General features: G+C 35.5%; 2 protein-coding genes across 2 annotated transcripts; both read left to right on the plus strand.

Annotated features, from left to right (window-relative positions):
- Positions 1-3716: 3716 nt before the first annotated feature.
- Positions 3717-5680, plus strand: LOC121811158 (WRKY transcription factor 28-like). The gene is made up of 3 exons (XM_042211957.1): positions 3717-4215; positions 4290-4433; positions 5090-5680. The coding sequence occupies exons 1-3, from the start codon at positions 3800-3802 to the stop codon at positions 5460-5462; spliced, it is 933 nt and encodes a 310-aa protein (XP_042067891.1). The 5' UTR covers positions 3717-3799; the 3' UTR covers positions 5463-5680.
- A 4699-nt stretch (positions 5681-10379) lies between these two features.
- On the plus strand, positions 10380-16493 carry LOC121741933 (protein REDUCED WALL ACETYLATION 3-like). Its single transcript, XM_042134903.1, has 16 exons — positions 10380-10681; positions 11078-11169; positions 11297-11434; positions 11527-11583; positions 11656-11728; positions 12354-12512; positions 12818-12967; positions 13071-13326; positions 13455-13570; positions 13650-13736; positions 13854-13942; positions 14100-14162; positions 14262-14318; positions 15724-15820; positions 15905-16059; positions 16243-16493. The coding sequence occupies exons 1-16, from the start codon at positions 10646-10648 to the stop codon at positions 16253-16255; spliced, it is 1638 nt and encodes a 545-aa protein (XP_041990837.1). The 5' UTR covers positions 10380-10645; the 3' UTR covers positions 16256-16493.
- Positions 16494-16723: the final 230 nt, after the last annotated feature.

Below are 16723 nucleotides of genomic sequence, written 5' to 3' on the forward strand. Positions count from 1 at the left end.
ACGTCGGAGAGACAACAGGCCGCGAGTGCCTGAAGAGATTTTGTAGGGGAGTTGTGGAGGCTTACAGCGACACATATTTGCGAAAGCCGACTGTTGTAGATTGTCAGGGCCTGATGAAGATGCACGAGACGACACACGACCTTCCTGGGATGCTAGGGAGCATCGACTGTATGCGTTGGGAGTGGAAGAATTGTCCGACGGCGTGGAGAGGTGATAAGACTAATTTCATGCATTGATTAAGGGGTTAAATTCATTATTTACGGGGTCTAACACATCTTTTAAGCCAGGTGTGTAGAGAGTTTCGCCAGGCCTAGGAAGGAGGAAGATTGGCATGGTGATGGGAAATGGCGATAAAGTGAGCGTTGTGGAAAAATGACTAGACGGAGGAAGATCACGGATGCTGAAGGGCAGAATAGAGATTTCTGTGAAGGCTTCCAGAAGATCAACCCCGCACCTATATAAAGAGGAGAGCAAGGACTTTTTTAGAAGGATGGTCTCTCGGAACTTTTAGCTCTCTTAGCTCACTCGCACACTCTACACACTTGATTTATCGGGAACTTGAGGGGGTTTCGGGTTTCATTTTGCTAAAGTAGTTGGGTAACACCGTCCTCACGGAGGGCGAAGATACAATTATTTGCTTTCTATTTATTTTGCAGTCGTGAATTTTACCAAACTTCGTCGTTCGAAGCTCGGCTTTGTTTTCTGTTGGATTCTCGTTATCTATGCATTTTCTGTTTCCGAAGTACTTTGTTGTTATAGCTTTCAATCACGGATGCGATTGGTTTTGAATTTGACGTAGTTATTGAAGTGGATGTTTGATTTTGCGTTGGATTACTGAGTTTGAGTGGAATTGTTGGAAGCTTGTGTCGATCGTGGCAGATATGTTGAATCGAGAGTTATGGAGTTGATTTTATGGGTTGTTGGGTTCGGAATGCTTGGATCTGGAGTGGATTAAGCATCCGACATCTGGATCAGAACAGAGTTAGTTGTGGTCGATGCCTGAGTTTCGTGTTTTCGTTTCATTCTGTCTCGCTTATGTAGATCTGTTTTATTTTCAGCTAATTGCAAGTTTCCGACGTCTGAACTTTTATATTTTGCTTGAATTTGGATTTGTGCTCTGTTTTCTTCATGTTCGCATTTGATTCAGGTGATAAGATGCTCGCTGTTGTTATTTAAAGTTGTAGTTTGTTATTTGCAGCTTTTATTCCGTACTTGCTATTTCTAGAACATGGTCCCCACTGTTTACTCGCTTTCTGTCTAGCTAAATTAGGAAGTTGTTCACCCAGTCTAGGAAGTTAGTTTAATATCTTGTAGTTATGGGGATGTTCGATGTTAGTATTATGTTTTCAGTTACCTAGGTCTAGAGTCATATTTTGTTCCTAAGTCTAGTGATAGTTACACCTCAACCCAAATTTGCGTGGCTGCAGCCATACACCTTTCCAGAGTCTCTTCTAAACGCTTTCTTACGCGTCCATCTTCGTGGGATCGATCCCTGCTTCCCTGTGCTAATCCATAGTATAGCGGGTTGAGGGTTTTTGAATGCGGAATCTGTGTGTCCAACGACTGAGACTTATGAGATCCTCAGAGTTCCTAGACCTTGTGATCTAGCGGATTCTCTGGTTCGAGAAGCTCGACCTAGCATTAAAGCACACACGGTCTCCAGAGACACCTTTCAAGAGGCCAATTTACTAGTGGATACAAGGGCAGCCACCCGACGATGATCCTCGAAGCCGTCGCTGACCATCGGCTCTAGATCTGGCATGCGTACTTCGGTGTAGCCGGGTCGAACAACGACATCAACGTCCTCAACTCATCCACCCTCTTCACCGAGCAATGCAATGGCAACGGCCCGGCCATCGAGTTCATTGCCAATAGACACCAATACCACATGGGGTACTACTTGGCCGATGGCATATACCCAAGGTGGCCTGTTTTCCTGAAGACGATCAGCTGCCCAATCGGTGAGAAGAGAGTTTTATTTGCACATAAGCAGGAGGCGGTGCAGAAGGATGTGGAGCAGGCATTTGGTGTGCTCCGATCACGGTGGACAATAGTGAAGGGCCAGCGCGTCTCTGGTTCAAGGAAGTCCTCGCCGATGTCATGTATGCGTGCATTATCTTGCACAACATGATAGTCGAACATGAAGGTGGGAGCATCACCGATTGGACCGATGATGAAGGTGCATTTAGCTCCTCTAGCAAGGTGACCGCGCCCCCCGCTCGAGGATTACCGACGGGCTTCAATGAGGTTCTATCTAGACAGGCTTCAATGCGCAACCAACAAGACCATGCTCAGCTCATGAAAGACATGATTGAAGAAGTGTGGGCTCGTAACAGTCGTCGCTGAGTTTGCGTTTTTTTTTTAATTCGTATTGTAATGTATTAATTTTATAAATGAAATGAAGGTTTTTTCCAATTTTTGTATTTATTTAAATATTCAAATAAAAGAAAATGCTTAGGACGCCCCTTAGGACGGCTTGTAGGGCGCCCCACTGTAGGTGAAAGGGTAGGAGAATAAAATACTGACGTGACGATGCATAGGGCGGGCTTTATGGCGCGCCTTAGGGTGCCCCACTACTGATGCCCTAAGATTAGAAAGCAAAAGTTCTTCATTCAAAGTTGGTCTTATATAAGACAGTTTTATCCATTCAAAGCAAAATGCAAAAGTCCATCTCAAAAAGTATCCACTATTCACTTTGATTTAAAATGCAATACTTCTTTTTTTTTTGCCCTCTCTTTTTCATGCAGTTGAACTGAGCCAAAACTAATTTCAATAAATGCTACTAGTACTTGTATGTAATAATGAAAACAAATTGAAATTTCTGGCAAATTGGAAAAAGAGGATCGTCCACGTGCCTGTCATGTGTCGGCTACGGTCAAAATGCCGGTGCGCCTGTGGGGACACGTGTCGACATCAACCCGCCCACAGCTTGCCCCGACCCGACTCACAACCTTTACGGCATTACATACAACTTTGACCCGACTACATAACCGTGATTCATATTGCCTTTGTTTTGTAGCTAAATTACTTAATATTTTCATTTTCCTATTATTTTTTCCTTTGAAATAAATTCCAACCTCCCCTGAAAATGAATAAAATAACTAAAAGACCCATTCGACTATCCAAATTTGTAAACAAGAATAAAATGTGGAATTAACTATTTTCGATTGTTCCCAAGTCATAGTCAATTTAGAAGAAGAGAATAACACGAGCACTATATTATGCATAAAAAACAGGAATCATGTCCGCAATTACTTGAACAAAGCTGGCGTCATGTGTCATTTTTTTTATACTCCATATAAATTATGGAGTATAAAAGAGTTTTTTTTTTTTTAATATTCTTCTAAATATTTCACGAGTCTTGTGATCGGATAATATTTCTATATAAGATTAACTAGTCCGTAATATAGAAAACTGCATCGACAATTAAAGATTTGTGACTATATAATTCGACAAAATTCATGTACTAGCTATATAGACATACTATACGTGTAGCATATATTGGTAACATAAAAGAATAGCAGTACTAATTTAAAGACAATAGAAGACGTCGATTTTATGTGAACTTAGGTTATGCGTCTAGAAATGTGGGGATGACCTTTTCACTTGTTTCCCCACCAAATTTAATTAAATCAAAACGTTTATATTCCTCGTCAAAGCTAGCTTTTAATAAATTATTACTAGTACTCCCTATACATAATAGAAATCCAAGCTCTTGTCAAACCTAAGCTCACATTCTTCTCCTTTCTCCACCAGTCTACTCTCACCTCCCTCCACTCCCTCAATCTCTCTCCTCATCATGTCTGAAGATTTCACAGATTTCTACTACCGGCAGCCGTTTCAAGATGATCAGCGGCGGAGCACCACCACAGCCGCCGCCTTCACATACAACGATCTCTCGAGCACCTTCTCGGCCGATCATTCCCACAACAATCTGCAAATGTTCGATCCTACTTACGCCAGCTGCTTTGCTGGATCCAACGACCACAGCCCATTCTCCGCCGCCTTCGCCTTGTCGCCCGTCCCCGTAGAGGATCAGCAGGCGCCGGCGGCGGAGGCTGCCAGAGGAGCCGGCGAGGCCACGCCAGCCACGCCAAACTCCTCGATTTCATCTTCCTCGGCCGAAGCAGCCGCGGCCGAGGAAGAGTCAAATAAGGGTAACAAAGAAGCGAAGGAAACCCTTGAAGATGCAGATGATGACGCCTCAAAGAAAGAGTAAGGATTTTTAGATCAAACCTGAAAAAATCATAAATTAATACTTATAACTTGTTTTGAAATGTTTAATTAAGGTCGAAGGCGAAGAAGAAAGGGGAGAAGAAGCAAAGGCAGCCACGATTTGCTTTCATGACCAAGAGCGAAGTGGATCATCTAGAAGATGGGTATAGATGGAGAAAATATGGACAGAAAGCAGTCAAAAATAGCCCATATCCAAGGTTTTATTTTCTCATTCATTTCTTTGTTCAAATAAAATTATCTACTTCATATATATGAACACAATCTTTAAAAGAAATCTACTCTTTATGCATCTACTTCACTTGTGTATTTCATATGAAAACCCCTAAGTTAATTTTTCTTGATTATATTTTATAGTTTGAACGCAACCCTAGTATGAACACTCTCTTCATCCAAAATTTCTCCAGTTTTGATCTCAAATGGTTGTTTGAATTTGTTTAATCAAAAGCAAATTGTCAAGAATCATGTATGGATGTTCCCACTCGAATCTTGAAACATTCTTATCACTATTAAAAATATTGTTCTATTTCCATGAAATTACGATTTTTGGCTTCAAACCGAAGTAACCTAGCTAGCAACTTGTAATTAAACACCAATATGTTTTCACTCTCTTAACTTATAAGTTTCCAACTTTGTACCTTTTCTCATTGACTCATAAAATCAGTCTTATTTTATTTGTTTAGTTTCTTACTCTATCCGTGCATTACCAGTAGTCTTGGTAGTAGACGATACTGAGTCTTAGTTGAAAATGAGATTCATTTTATAGAGAATGGAATACGACTATCAAAATGAAAAAAATAGGACTATTAGTTATGGACAGAAGGAGTATTATTTAACGATAAAAATCCATTTGCAGAAGTTACTATCGGTGCACGACACAAAAATGTCCCGTGAAGAAGCGCGTGGAGAGGTCGTACGAGGACCCTTCGATCGTTATCACGACCTACGAAGGGCAGCACAACCACCATGTGCCTGCAACCCTCCGTGGAAATGCGGCCGCGATGTTTGCCCCCTCAATGCTAGCTCCGCCACTGATCCCATCAGAAAGCCAGGGATTCGCTCAAGAACTCTTGCTTCAGATGCCTCACCTCTACGGCGGCAGCGGCGGCACAAGCAACGTGTTTCATCAGCAGAATATTAGCAGCCAGCAACAGCAGTTCCACCAGTTTGTTGACTATGGACTTCTGCAGGATATAATTCCTTCTGCTTTCCCTAAAGCGGAGCCATGAGAGAGAGATCACAGAGATCTTGAAAGTTTATTTATTTATTTATATGCTGATATTTAGTTATTTTGCTGACTGATCGCTTGTCTGGATACAGACATGGCCTAGCTAATGTAACATTATCTCTCTTCTTCATTTTCTCACTCTCATCTCTCCAATTCTCTCCCAACGATGGTGTTGTATCTATAGCCACATATATATAATGTATTAGTACATTTCATGAATTTATGTTTTCCATCGATGCTGTTCTATTGTATGTTCATGTATAATTACCAATGGTATGTATGATTAGTATACCTAATTACTTTTTCAAATTAAGTATAACAAATTAGGCCATTCTGATCTTCTTGTGACATGTATATATGAATGATTCACACGCAAAGGTGAGGGTTTGGCAGGATTTCTCACATGAATTAATTTGAGATTTCTGGTCAACTAATTCAAAAGTAGTAGCTAGATTTTTGTGGCATACGTGTTTTCAAGACTCATCTTGTTCATTTTCTACGAGGAAATATACTATTGCTCAAGACTTTAATTTGAACCATATTTTCTTTTTTAATGCTTATTAAAATATCAAAATAGGTGTAATGTATATATTGCTATGTGTATTGAATTCAAATTTGGAAAAAACGAATATTGATCGAGATTCGTCTGGTTGTATTGGACATTGGATTAGCTAATGACCAAATTGGTCTTCTTTCCAAATTTGGAAGTCAAGAATATATTTGCATAACATATTGCATATTTTCTCAGTCCCAATTATATATGCTTGTTTTCATTTTTCAACTGCATGCCCCATATATATAGGTTTGCTGGGGAGTGATCAATTGCTAACTCATCATTTAATTACTGACTACAACTAATTTAAGACCATGGGATTTTAGAAAATTTGTGGTCTACAATTTGCCACGTGCAATTTTTGTTTTTATTAATTAAATCAAAAAAGATAAAAAAAACTACCAAATTAGGGTTTTGGATGAAAATGTCAATATAGTGTTTCGAAAATACCAACACAATACTTTGAGAATGTCAACACAATGTTTTGAGAATGTTAACACATTGCTTATATTGACATTTTCATGTATTATATTGACATTTGTTGTTGTACGAAAAATTTGAAAATTTTTTATTTTTTTTTCAAATTTTGACATGGGAACATATGCAAATGAGATCTCGTTAAAATCCTTATGAAATTATCTTTAATTTGATATATGTTGTGCGAAAAAATAATTTTAATCGAGAAAGTTATATGCGTTTTAAAGTTTTGGGATATTTTTCAAAAGTTAGTAACAACCAATTTATTGTAAATTGACCTTAATACCCTTATTGACGTTTTTCGTTGATCGTGTTGACATTCCGGGGCTAATGATCTAGGCCCTTAATTTGAATATCTAATGGCTATTATTTAGTTGTAGTTAGTAATTAAGTATTGAGTTAGCAATATAACAATCCCATAGGTCTGCTTCCATAAAAAATACTTTAATTTAACTAATTTACTTATATACATACTAGTAATTTTTAATTGTTTGATTAATTTTTTAATATGGGCAAATTAGAAACTTCATTACTATATAATTTCCTTTCTAGTACCTTTTCTTACTCCCTGTGAAAACCTTAATCAATCTATATGATTGAAACCGAGAAAGTATTTAACTAAATAGAAGGGAGAGGGTCAAATAGCTCATCAATTATTTCCACTCATTTATCTATGTTTGAGGCAGTGGTCAAATAGTCCATATCGGTTCTTCCAAAACTCAATTAATTAAGCACTTAAATTTAATGACTTTTTCTATACGACTTATTTGCACCATAGAGTTGTTTTCCATTTCTTTTTCCTCTTATGATCGGTCTCCTCCTAATTTAGCTATTGTGCGTATCTTTTTAATGCATTAAATGCGAAAAAGTAATTTTTAACTAACAAAACTCCGTTTCCTAAAATTAGTATTCCCTATAAAACTGGAGAAAAGCTAATTGGCAAGTCTTGTTGCAAATTTTAATGCCCAACCCATAAATCAAAGTTAACCATTTTATTTCGCATGTCATAAATTCTAGAGTCTCGTCAAACTGCATTCCTCAGCCATATCAATCCAATAAATGTTTTTTTATATATATGTACTCCCTCTTAATTCAAAATTTATAAATTAAATTGATAAATCAATTGTCCCATGCAATCAATTTGAGACCTCGTCTCCGGCATTTCGTCATGGCTAACGCAATGTTCGTTAGTTGATAACGTCAATGAATTCGTGTACAGGAATCACAAAATGTAAGCAAAAGAGTTTATACAGGAGATACGCTAGAGATTTAGCTTATTAATTAAAACGAGCAATTAATTCCCTGCTTAAAATGGAGATTATCAATTAATAAATCTTGAAAATTAGTTGGCACTTAACTTTATCAACAGATTTGATTTTTTAACATTCAATAAAATTGTTGACAGATTAACGATGAACAACGTCTTCAATGAGCTCATGAGCTGCTGTCCGAAAAGCACCAATAGGACACTGATGTGCAACAATCGGCAACTCATTTGTATCAAGTACTTTCTTCGTCCCATAAAAATATATGTATTTTAATTATGTCAATCACATAATTTCATTTTCATATTTATTTAGTTTGTTTATCAAAATTAGTCTCTCTTTATTTATGATAAGGTTTTAGGTGGATCCTATTTTTCATTATTAATAATACGTCAATAACTTTTTGTCTTTTTAGTTTAATTTTATTTTTATCAATTTTACATTATAACCCGTGTTGCCACTATTAAGATTATTTTTTATGGATGAAGGTAGCATGTGATTTCAAACCTAGATTTCCAAATAGTACTAAAATCTGAAATACACTATATATTTAGAATTTTAGATATACCTTAAATATAGAACTAAAAAACAAAAGATATATACGGAGTATTCCTTAATGAAAAAGTGAAAACACGTTTGAGATACTATCATTTCATTAATTTTATAATATCACAAATTCACAATCGTGGCAGAGATATGAGAAGTTGAGAACTCCTATTATTTTTCTAGAAGAAATTAACAAAAGCGTGATCCACACAAAGTGCTGTTTTCTGATACCAAACAATCTCCAACTAAACTAACCAACTTCCAGTAATCCAATTAATACTCAAAAAATTAATTTACGCTTGATAGTAGTGATTGGCTGATTGCACAAGATAAATCCAGTGAAATTTTGTTAACACAATTATATGTTATAAAACGAAAAATATGGGCTACTAGGTACCATTTCTACCACTGTACGTAGCTTTTTTTTTGTTTAATTTAATTTTATTATTTAATTAGTTGAGAAATGAGACGAGATATGTAACGATGGGTACGTATGAATCATAAAATAACTGATGTAAGTTCAATAATAAAATTTTGGGATTTTAGGAAGCCAGTTCGTGACTGGTTTCTCATCATGTTTACAATTTACTCCATGCAAAATTAATACCTAACGCAGCATATATGTTATGAATTTTTCCCCAGATTAAATATTCTAACATTCAAGCATTATTTATAGACAAGTGTTCAGTACACTGTCGGAGTATTTTCTCTATGGATATTTAGTTATCAAACCCCCTCCATCCTTATATTCAGTGGCGGATCCAGGATCCGGAAATGGAGGGGGCGGAATATATAGTATTAGCTTGGTTTAGTGCGGACATGGCTATTTTTTTTATTGTTCGGGGCGACGCCGGAGGCAAACGGAGGGGGCGGACATGGTAAATTTACATCCCGATAAGGGAAAAATAGTCGCACGGAGGGGGCGACCGCCCCCTCTGCCCCCTAGATCCGCCATTGCTTATATTTACCTATGCATACTGAATTAGCAAAACCCTTCCATCATATTTAAAATGATAAATCTATTTCCCTCATCAAGAAAAGAAACATATACTAATAATTACACACATATATAAATGCATTGAAAGCAAATCATACTAGTATTATTTACTTATAAAGAAACTCCCTAAAAATTGACAAACTTTAACTATTATACATCCGCATCACACTAATCATATTTATGTTATGCAGGTTGACATTAAGTAACTATAATCATGATTAAGCTATAACTCTCTATCATTAATATAGCTATTAGTATTAAGGAATGTCCAGATTCCCAAGTGTTCTAGTATAATAAAATACTAAAAGATAAAAATTAATTATGCAATTAAAACACAAAATCTTACTCCCTCTGTTCTATATATTAGAGTCATTTTTTCATTTTAGGCACTTCATAGTAGTAGAGTCATTCCCTTTTTTAGTAAAGAGTAACACATTTTCTCAATCGTACTTTTCTCGCTCTCTTACTTAGAGCATTCAGAAAAAATAGGAAGAGCCCTCCCACAGCCTTCCCAAAAATTCCTCTTGCTACATCATCACAACCCTCCAATTTAATATATTTTAATTGTTGATATTTATCAAATATTAAAAAAATGAAGTGCAATGAGTTGTATATATAGAATAAAAATAAAAAAATAAATAAAAATCAGGACAACTCAGCGGTCGGCACGCAATAGGCGCCGTCCCGGCTCGGGCATGCTCGTGCTCTCGGTGTTTTCTCTCTCTACGGGACGGCTCGGCAGTTGCAATTGGAGCCTTCCCGACCCCATCCCGCAAGGCGGTTGGAAGGGCTCCCATAATTAATGCTCTTATTCTTTCTACTTTATTATCTTTTTATTTAATATTATATTACATATATTTTTTTAATTTTCGTGTTGAAAAGAAATATTTTCACTACGGAGAAGAGTATTAATGTTAACACATAAATGGGGAACAAATCCGACAATAAAACAATTTTGTTCTCTTATTGGTAAAATTTATAATTAGTGATGTTATGGGAAAATAGAAATACATACGGTAAATACGGCAAACCGACAGTGACAGTTGGCTTGAAAATAAGAGTGACATCCAAACCGACGAAATTAATTATCTATCGTTGAAGCAAACGACGACGTTGCACGTCACTCACTGCTTCCTTCTACTCCTTGTTGCCTCAGATCTCCGATTCCATATATCTTCTGCTCTTTTCTTCTCTTCTCTTTATTGATTGTGTTTGTGTACACAGTGCTGCTGCCTCACCTGCGTGTCTACGCACTTCATCGTTGCACATTCTATCCATTGATGGAAATTGTGTAGATTTGATCGATTGATTTCGCGAATAGGTTTAATTCACGTCGGGCAAAGCGAATGGCTGTGGATTCTGGACCCCTGACGCCTGGACAGGTGCGGATTTGGTATCTAAAGCTGTTTCATTTTTATGTTTTGAGAAGTTTGTTTCATTAGTGGAGCGCAAACTTTGGTGATCATCTTCTTAGTCGGAGGTTTTAGCTTAGTCGAACTGATTTCACACAATCTTTACGTTATCCTTGAAAGTGAAAGTTGATGATTTGATTAGTGAGACTGGTTATTTAGGATTAAATCGATTACAGTTTACTTGATCTTTGTATGAATGTGCTGTTAAGTTGCATCTAATTTTGCATCAATTGCATATGTAGGCTAAGTTTTTTGTATACCTTGATTACTATATGGAGTGCTTGCTTGCTGCTGCCTGATATGATTTCTGCAATTTAGAATCTATTTGCCATTGGATGTGATGAAACTATTCTTATGATGGCCCAGGTGTCATTTCTGCTTGGAGTTATTCCAGTCATTGCAGCATGGATGTATTCAGAATGGTTGGAATATAAGAAGTCATTTCCCTTTCCCAAAGTGTGAGCACCTTTCCTGTTTCCATATCAGCTCCTTATGGGCATACATGTTTGTTAGCCGAACCGATTAAGTCTATACAAAATGAGAACATTACTAATATCTGCTCGTATAATTTTTCCCTGGTAGCAGCCATTCAGATTATAATTTGGCCACGTTAGAAAGTCAAATAGTCAAGGAAGATGATCGAGCTGTCTTGATAGAAGGTGGTATAACAAAATCATCATCCACAAAGTTGTCCACTCCATCTATTAAGACAAACCTAATTCGGTGAGTCACTGTAAATATTGTGAGCGTATTACTTTTCTAGGTTGCTTTCTCTTTCAAATTTATGATACCATTTATTGGGCTTCACTCTCTAGGTTTCTGTTGATGGATGATTTATTCTTGCTGGAAAATCGACAAGTTTTGAGGGCAATGTAAGTTTTTTGATCAATTTGATTTCACTTTATATTTCTATCTTTTTTCAATGATATTTCAATCTTATGCAGGGCTGAATTTGGGGGCATTTTGTTCTATTTCTACTTGTGTGACCGCACAAACTTCTTTGCAGATTCAACCAAGGTGCGTTTTCTAATTAGTTTACTTCATTAATCAGATTTGTGTTTTTACAATTAAGTAGAGCAGAGTGGATTCTGTGAATATAGTTCACATTCCTTAACTAGCAAAGTCTGGACAGCATGGCATGGATAATTGGCCATCGGTATTTTAAGTAGGTTTACTCATACCAGACAGTGTTTTAAATAATCTTACTTATACCACCATGGCTGTTTTTTAGCTCTTATTCACGACTGACACTGACACATATTAAGAGAAAAAATGTTGGTATAGGAGATGGATACCGAAGTTGATTATTTGATTACTTTGTATATCTAGCTAAATGAAGTGCTAGAGGACTAGTTAGAAAAGAAGTTATAGACCCCAGGTTATCCTTCCTGCTGCTTGTTCTATGTAAGGCGTGCCATAATTAGGCTCCATTTAATTGTTTGATTGATAATAATATAAATGGCATCATACTAGTGGAAAATAGCAAATCAAGTAGTCCTTTTAAATTGTAACAGTAATCACTATTTTTTTCTCGTTTACTGTAAGCTTGTAGGTCGTTCTTAAACTACACTGTATTTTATTAAAACATTTCAATTAATGTAGAACTAATGGCATTTCTTATTTTGTTTTCCTTGCTGGACAGAGTTACAACCGCGACCTGTTTGTTTTCCTGTATTTGCTTCTTGTCATAGCTTCAGCAATGACTACATTGAAGAAACATAATGACAAGTCTCCAATATCTGGGAAATCCATCCTTTATCTTAACCGCCATCAAACAGAAGAGTGGAAAGGATATATGCAGGCAAGGAGATCCTCAACCTTATCTTTAACTTTTCTGAACTATTTCGCATAGTTTATGGTCTCACTATTTCTGGCCAGCTTTTAAATTGATATGATGCCAGAAGGTATGAAGGCATTAATTAGTCTTGATGTGCAATTTATGTTCTCAAATATGTATTCATGATTGTTCTGGCAAATGGAAAATAACAGTACTATTCCTTTTTGCACTTTCCTTTCAGTAATCAATATTCATATTGTCTGTAGCTGCAAAAACACTTCTCCCCACAAAAATCCTAATTCTATCCTTTTTCTCCTTGTTTCTGACAGGTCCTCTTTCTGATGTACCATTACTTTGCTGCATCAGAGATCTACAATGCAATTCGTGTTTTTATTGCTGCATATGTTTGGATGACTGGTTTTGGAAACTTCTCTTACTATTACATCAGAAAAGATTTTAGCATTGCTCGATTCGCTCAGGTTAAATATACCCTGAGTCAAATTATCTTCCTTTGACCTATTAGTCTATTACAACTTGTTCTTTGCTTTTCTCAGCTTAAGTTAGATTATATTCTCTATGCAGATGATGTGGAGACTGAACTTTTTCGTGGGCTTTTGTTGTATTGTTCTCAACAATGACTACATGCTATATTATATCTGCCCTATGCATACCCTGTTTACTCTTATGGTATATGGAGCCCTTGGTATCGGCTACAACTATAATGAGATAAGATCAGTGATGGCTCTGAAGTTTTTTATGTGCTTTGTTGTGGTTATCTTGGTGTGGGAGATCCCAGGAGTTTTTGACATTTTGTGGAGCCCTCTTACTTTTCTATTAGGTTAGTGGATATCATAGCTTTTGAATCTCCTTTGAGCTACTTGATTGAATCTGTAATTCAAGAATAATGTCCACCTGGAGTGAAACTAATATCAGAATAATATTTATCTTATTTTTTCTAAATGACAGGATATAGTGATCCAGCGAAACCAGATCTCCCACGACTACATGAGTGGCATTTTAGATCTGGGCTTGATCGATATATATGGATCATTGGAATGATATATGCCTATTTTCACCCAAATGTAATCCTCCAAAAGTTTAGATTTTTCCATCATTCCTTCCTTTCATGAGCTTAAAATTGTGTACTTTTTCTTGTTGCAGGTCGAGAAGTGGATGGAAAAACTAGAGGAGTCTGAGACCAAGCGGAGACGCTTAATAAAAACATTCATTGTTACTGTTTCTTTAATTGTAAGTTACATGAATCTTTCATGTTCTTGTGTTTTAGATGATTCCTGTTAATGATTTTGTGTTCAGGTTTCATTGTTAGAAATCTTTATCTGCTTTCTTCTTGATTTTCTGGCATAGGTTGGCTACTCGTGGTATGAATACATATACAAGCTGGATAGGATTTCGTACAACAAGCTCCATCCTTACACGTCATGGATTCCTATAACGTATGTACTGAAAAAACCCCTATTCATTTCTTTTTTAGCACAATTTCATCTTTTACAAGAATATATTGCAAGTTTGTAGGCACCTAGCATCTAGCTAGTGTCAACTGTGGGTATTTTTTTCCTGTTTTCTCATTTGCTTCCTTTGATTTTGTTCCAGTGTCTATATTTGCTTAAGAAATTTCAGTCAGCATCTTCGGAATTTTTCTTTGACCCTTTTTGCGTAAGTGCTCTTGTTTCCTAATTTCCCCTAGCTTAATGGTACTCAATTTGAATTAATATTACCAGTTAATCGATACTATAAATTGTTCTAATGTACCAGGTGGCTTGGAAAAATTACATTGGAAACTTACATCTCCCAGTTTCATATATGGCTGAGGTATGTTGTCCAACTTATTGTGCACTTCATACTTGTTTATATATTTCAATAACTGATGTACAACATCTAGCATTTGTATCATGTCAATCGCTTTTGACTGCTAAGTTTCTGGAATTTGGCCTTTCAGTAGGCGATTATGATATGATTTCTTCTCAACTTTCTTTAAAACTAGAGTGAACTACATAAATGGTACTTGATCTTTCACTTTTGCACATAAATGGTACCTGATCTTTATTTTATATCGTTTTTGGTACCTATAAATCACATTTTTGGTGCCTGATGCAATTTTCACCCCAAAATACCCTCTAAACAAATTCATTTTTCCATTTGTGTCATAAAGGATATTTTGGGCATTGACAAAACTAGTACCAAAAGTGATATTATAATATCTTCTCTCATTCTCCTCACTCTTTATACTATTATTATTATTAATCAATATTAATATTATTAATTTGATGTTATAAATTAATAATTAATTTATTTTTTAATATCATTTAAAATTACTTAATCATAATTATAGTTATAATTATATTTAATTATTATAATAATATTATTGTTATAATAGTAAAAACTAGTAGTAATTAATAAATAATAATTATTATTTTACATTAAATTAATAACTAATCAATATAGTCTTAATCAAATTTAAAATTGTGAATTGTATTCATAATGATAAAGAGTTGAATATTTTTAGTTAGGTGTTTCAACCCTAAAATGAGTATAAATAATTTAATTAAAAATATTCAATTGATTTAATTACTTTAAATAATTAATTTAATTAGGTGTTTGTTATTGATTTATATTATGATTGCAATTAGATGTATGTATAAAACACTAAAAAGAAAGAAGAGAAAAGAAAAAAGAGGAAACATAAACTAAGGAGAAAAAGGAAAGAAGAAAGGAAGATAAAATATTAAAAAGAAAGAAGAAAATGAAGAAAAAAGAAAGAAGAATAAACTAAAGAAGAAGAAAAGAAATAAGAAAAGAAAAAAAAATTCGCATATTTGGTTCTATTTAATTGAAATTTCCAAAAATATCCCCCATAACAAAAAAATCACATGTTTGGTCCCTATGATTATTTTTGTCATGGGGTACCAAAAACGATATAAAATAAAGATCAGGTACCATTTATGTGCGAAAGTGAAAGATCAGGTACCATTTATGTAGTTCACTCTTAAAACTAAACTGATGGTACTCCAGAGACTTTCTTAAAATTTAGTTCTATTAGTTTTGTCAGCTGAGTTTCTAAGGTTGCTTCTAGACTAAATCACATAAGTATGCTGGGCATTTGCGAGATGTAACTTTCTGGAACATCATTACATTTTGAACCATAACAAAATTTAGTTAAAGCCAACTTTAATCTGAACCATGAGGCCTTATAAAGTATCTATTGGCATATCTGCAGGACCAATATGCCCAATGGACAGCCAAAATGGCTACTCTCTTTCATCCCGGATAATCCTTTGCTGAACTTCTTGCTGACAACTTCTATTTATATTTTGGTGAGTGACCCATTCTGAAGCTCTAAATAAGGTTTGTAAAGTTATTGAACAGATTTTTCATGGATTACTAATTTACTGCTGCAGATATCATATCGACTTTTTGAGTTGACAAATACACTCAAGATTGCTTTTATTCCAACAAAAGACAGCCAGAAGCTATTTCAAAATTGTATTGCTGGAGCTGCCATTGCTGCGTGTTTATATATCATTTCCTTTATTCTTCTTCAGATCCCTCAATAGTAAGTTCTTTATCATCCACTGATAATTTTATGATCGTTCCAATCACGTTAAACCTAGCCTCGAGCATGTTTACTCCATTTAATACACCCTTATGATGCACTAGTACTTATTATTTGACTATAGACTTTTGCCTATTTAGTCATTGTGGCTCTGATGAATCATAGATTATTTCACTCGTGCAGCACGGGCTTGTAAAAGATTGCAGCAGCGAGATATACATTCTGTTGTGTTGTATCCCATTAGGACGGGAAACAGATGGTGCAAGGGGGCTAAGTATACCCAAGAATTTTAGGCATATATTGATCAATCATCTTCCCAGTTTTCATCAGGAAGTTTAATCATAAAAAGAAGAGAAAGTGGAACACATTTTGTAAGAATGTTTATATCTCTGTTTCTGCAGTTTCTCATATCTATATTCTCATATCTCACCGCATTATTCCCCTGTTTTGGTAGTGAAATATAGTTGGATAACGATGGTGTGTCGCACGTTTATGTACTTGGTACATAAGCATCTTAAATTAAGTGTTATTTTTTAATTAGTTGTTCCAAGAAAGTCAATAGATATAGAAAAGGTGAGATTATTGCTTTAGGCTGCTAATTATTAATCCACAAAGGTGGTGTTCGGTTTGCAAGACTAAATAGTACCAAGATATAATCCAGGAT

Source organism: Salvia splendens, chromosome 7 (genome assembly GCF_004379255.2).
Source record: "Salvia splendens isolate huo1 chromosome 7, SspV2, whole genome shotgun sequence".
Lineage (NCBI taxonomy): Eukaryota > Viridiplantae > Streptophyta > Magnoliopsida > Lamiales > Lamiaceae > Salvia > Salvia splendens.

Excerpts from the sequence above, each read along its gene's own strand:
- LOC121811158 (XM_042211957.1), top strand. The coding sequence starts at position 3,800 with ATGTCTGAAGATTTCACAGATTTCTACTACCGGCAGCCGTTTCAAGAT. Across the intron at positions 4,216-4,289 it reads GATGACGCCTCAAAGAAAGA|GTCGAAGGCGAAGAAGAAAG; the intron begins GTAAGGATTTTT and ends TGTTTAATTAAG. Across the intron at positions 4,434-5,089 it reads AAAAATAGCCCATATCCAAG|AAGTTACTATCGGTGCACGA; the intron begins GTTTTATTTTCT and ends ATCCATTTGCAG.
- LOC121741933 (XM_042134903.1), top strand. The coding sequence starts at position 10,646 with ATGGCTGTGGATTCTGGACCCCTGACGCCTGGACAG. Across the intron at positions 10,682-11,077 it reads GACCCCTGACGCCTGGACAG|GTGTCATTTCTGCTTGGAGT; the intron begins GTGCGGATTTGG and ends ATGATGGCCCAG. Across the intron at positions 15,821-15,904 it reads CAACTTCTATTTATATTTTG|ATATCATATCGACTTTTTGA; the intron begins GTGAGTGACCCA and ends TTACTGCTGCAG.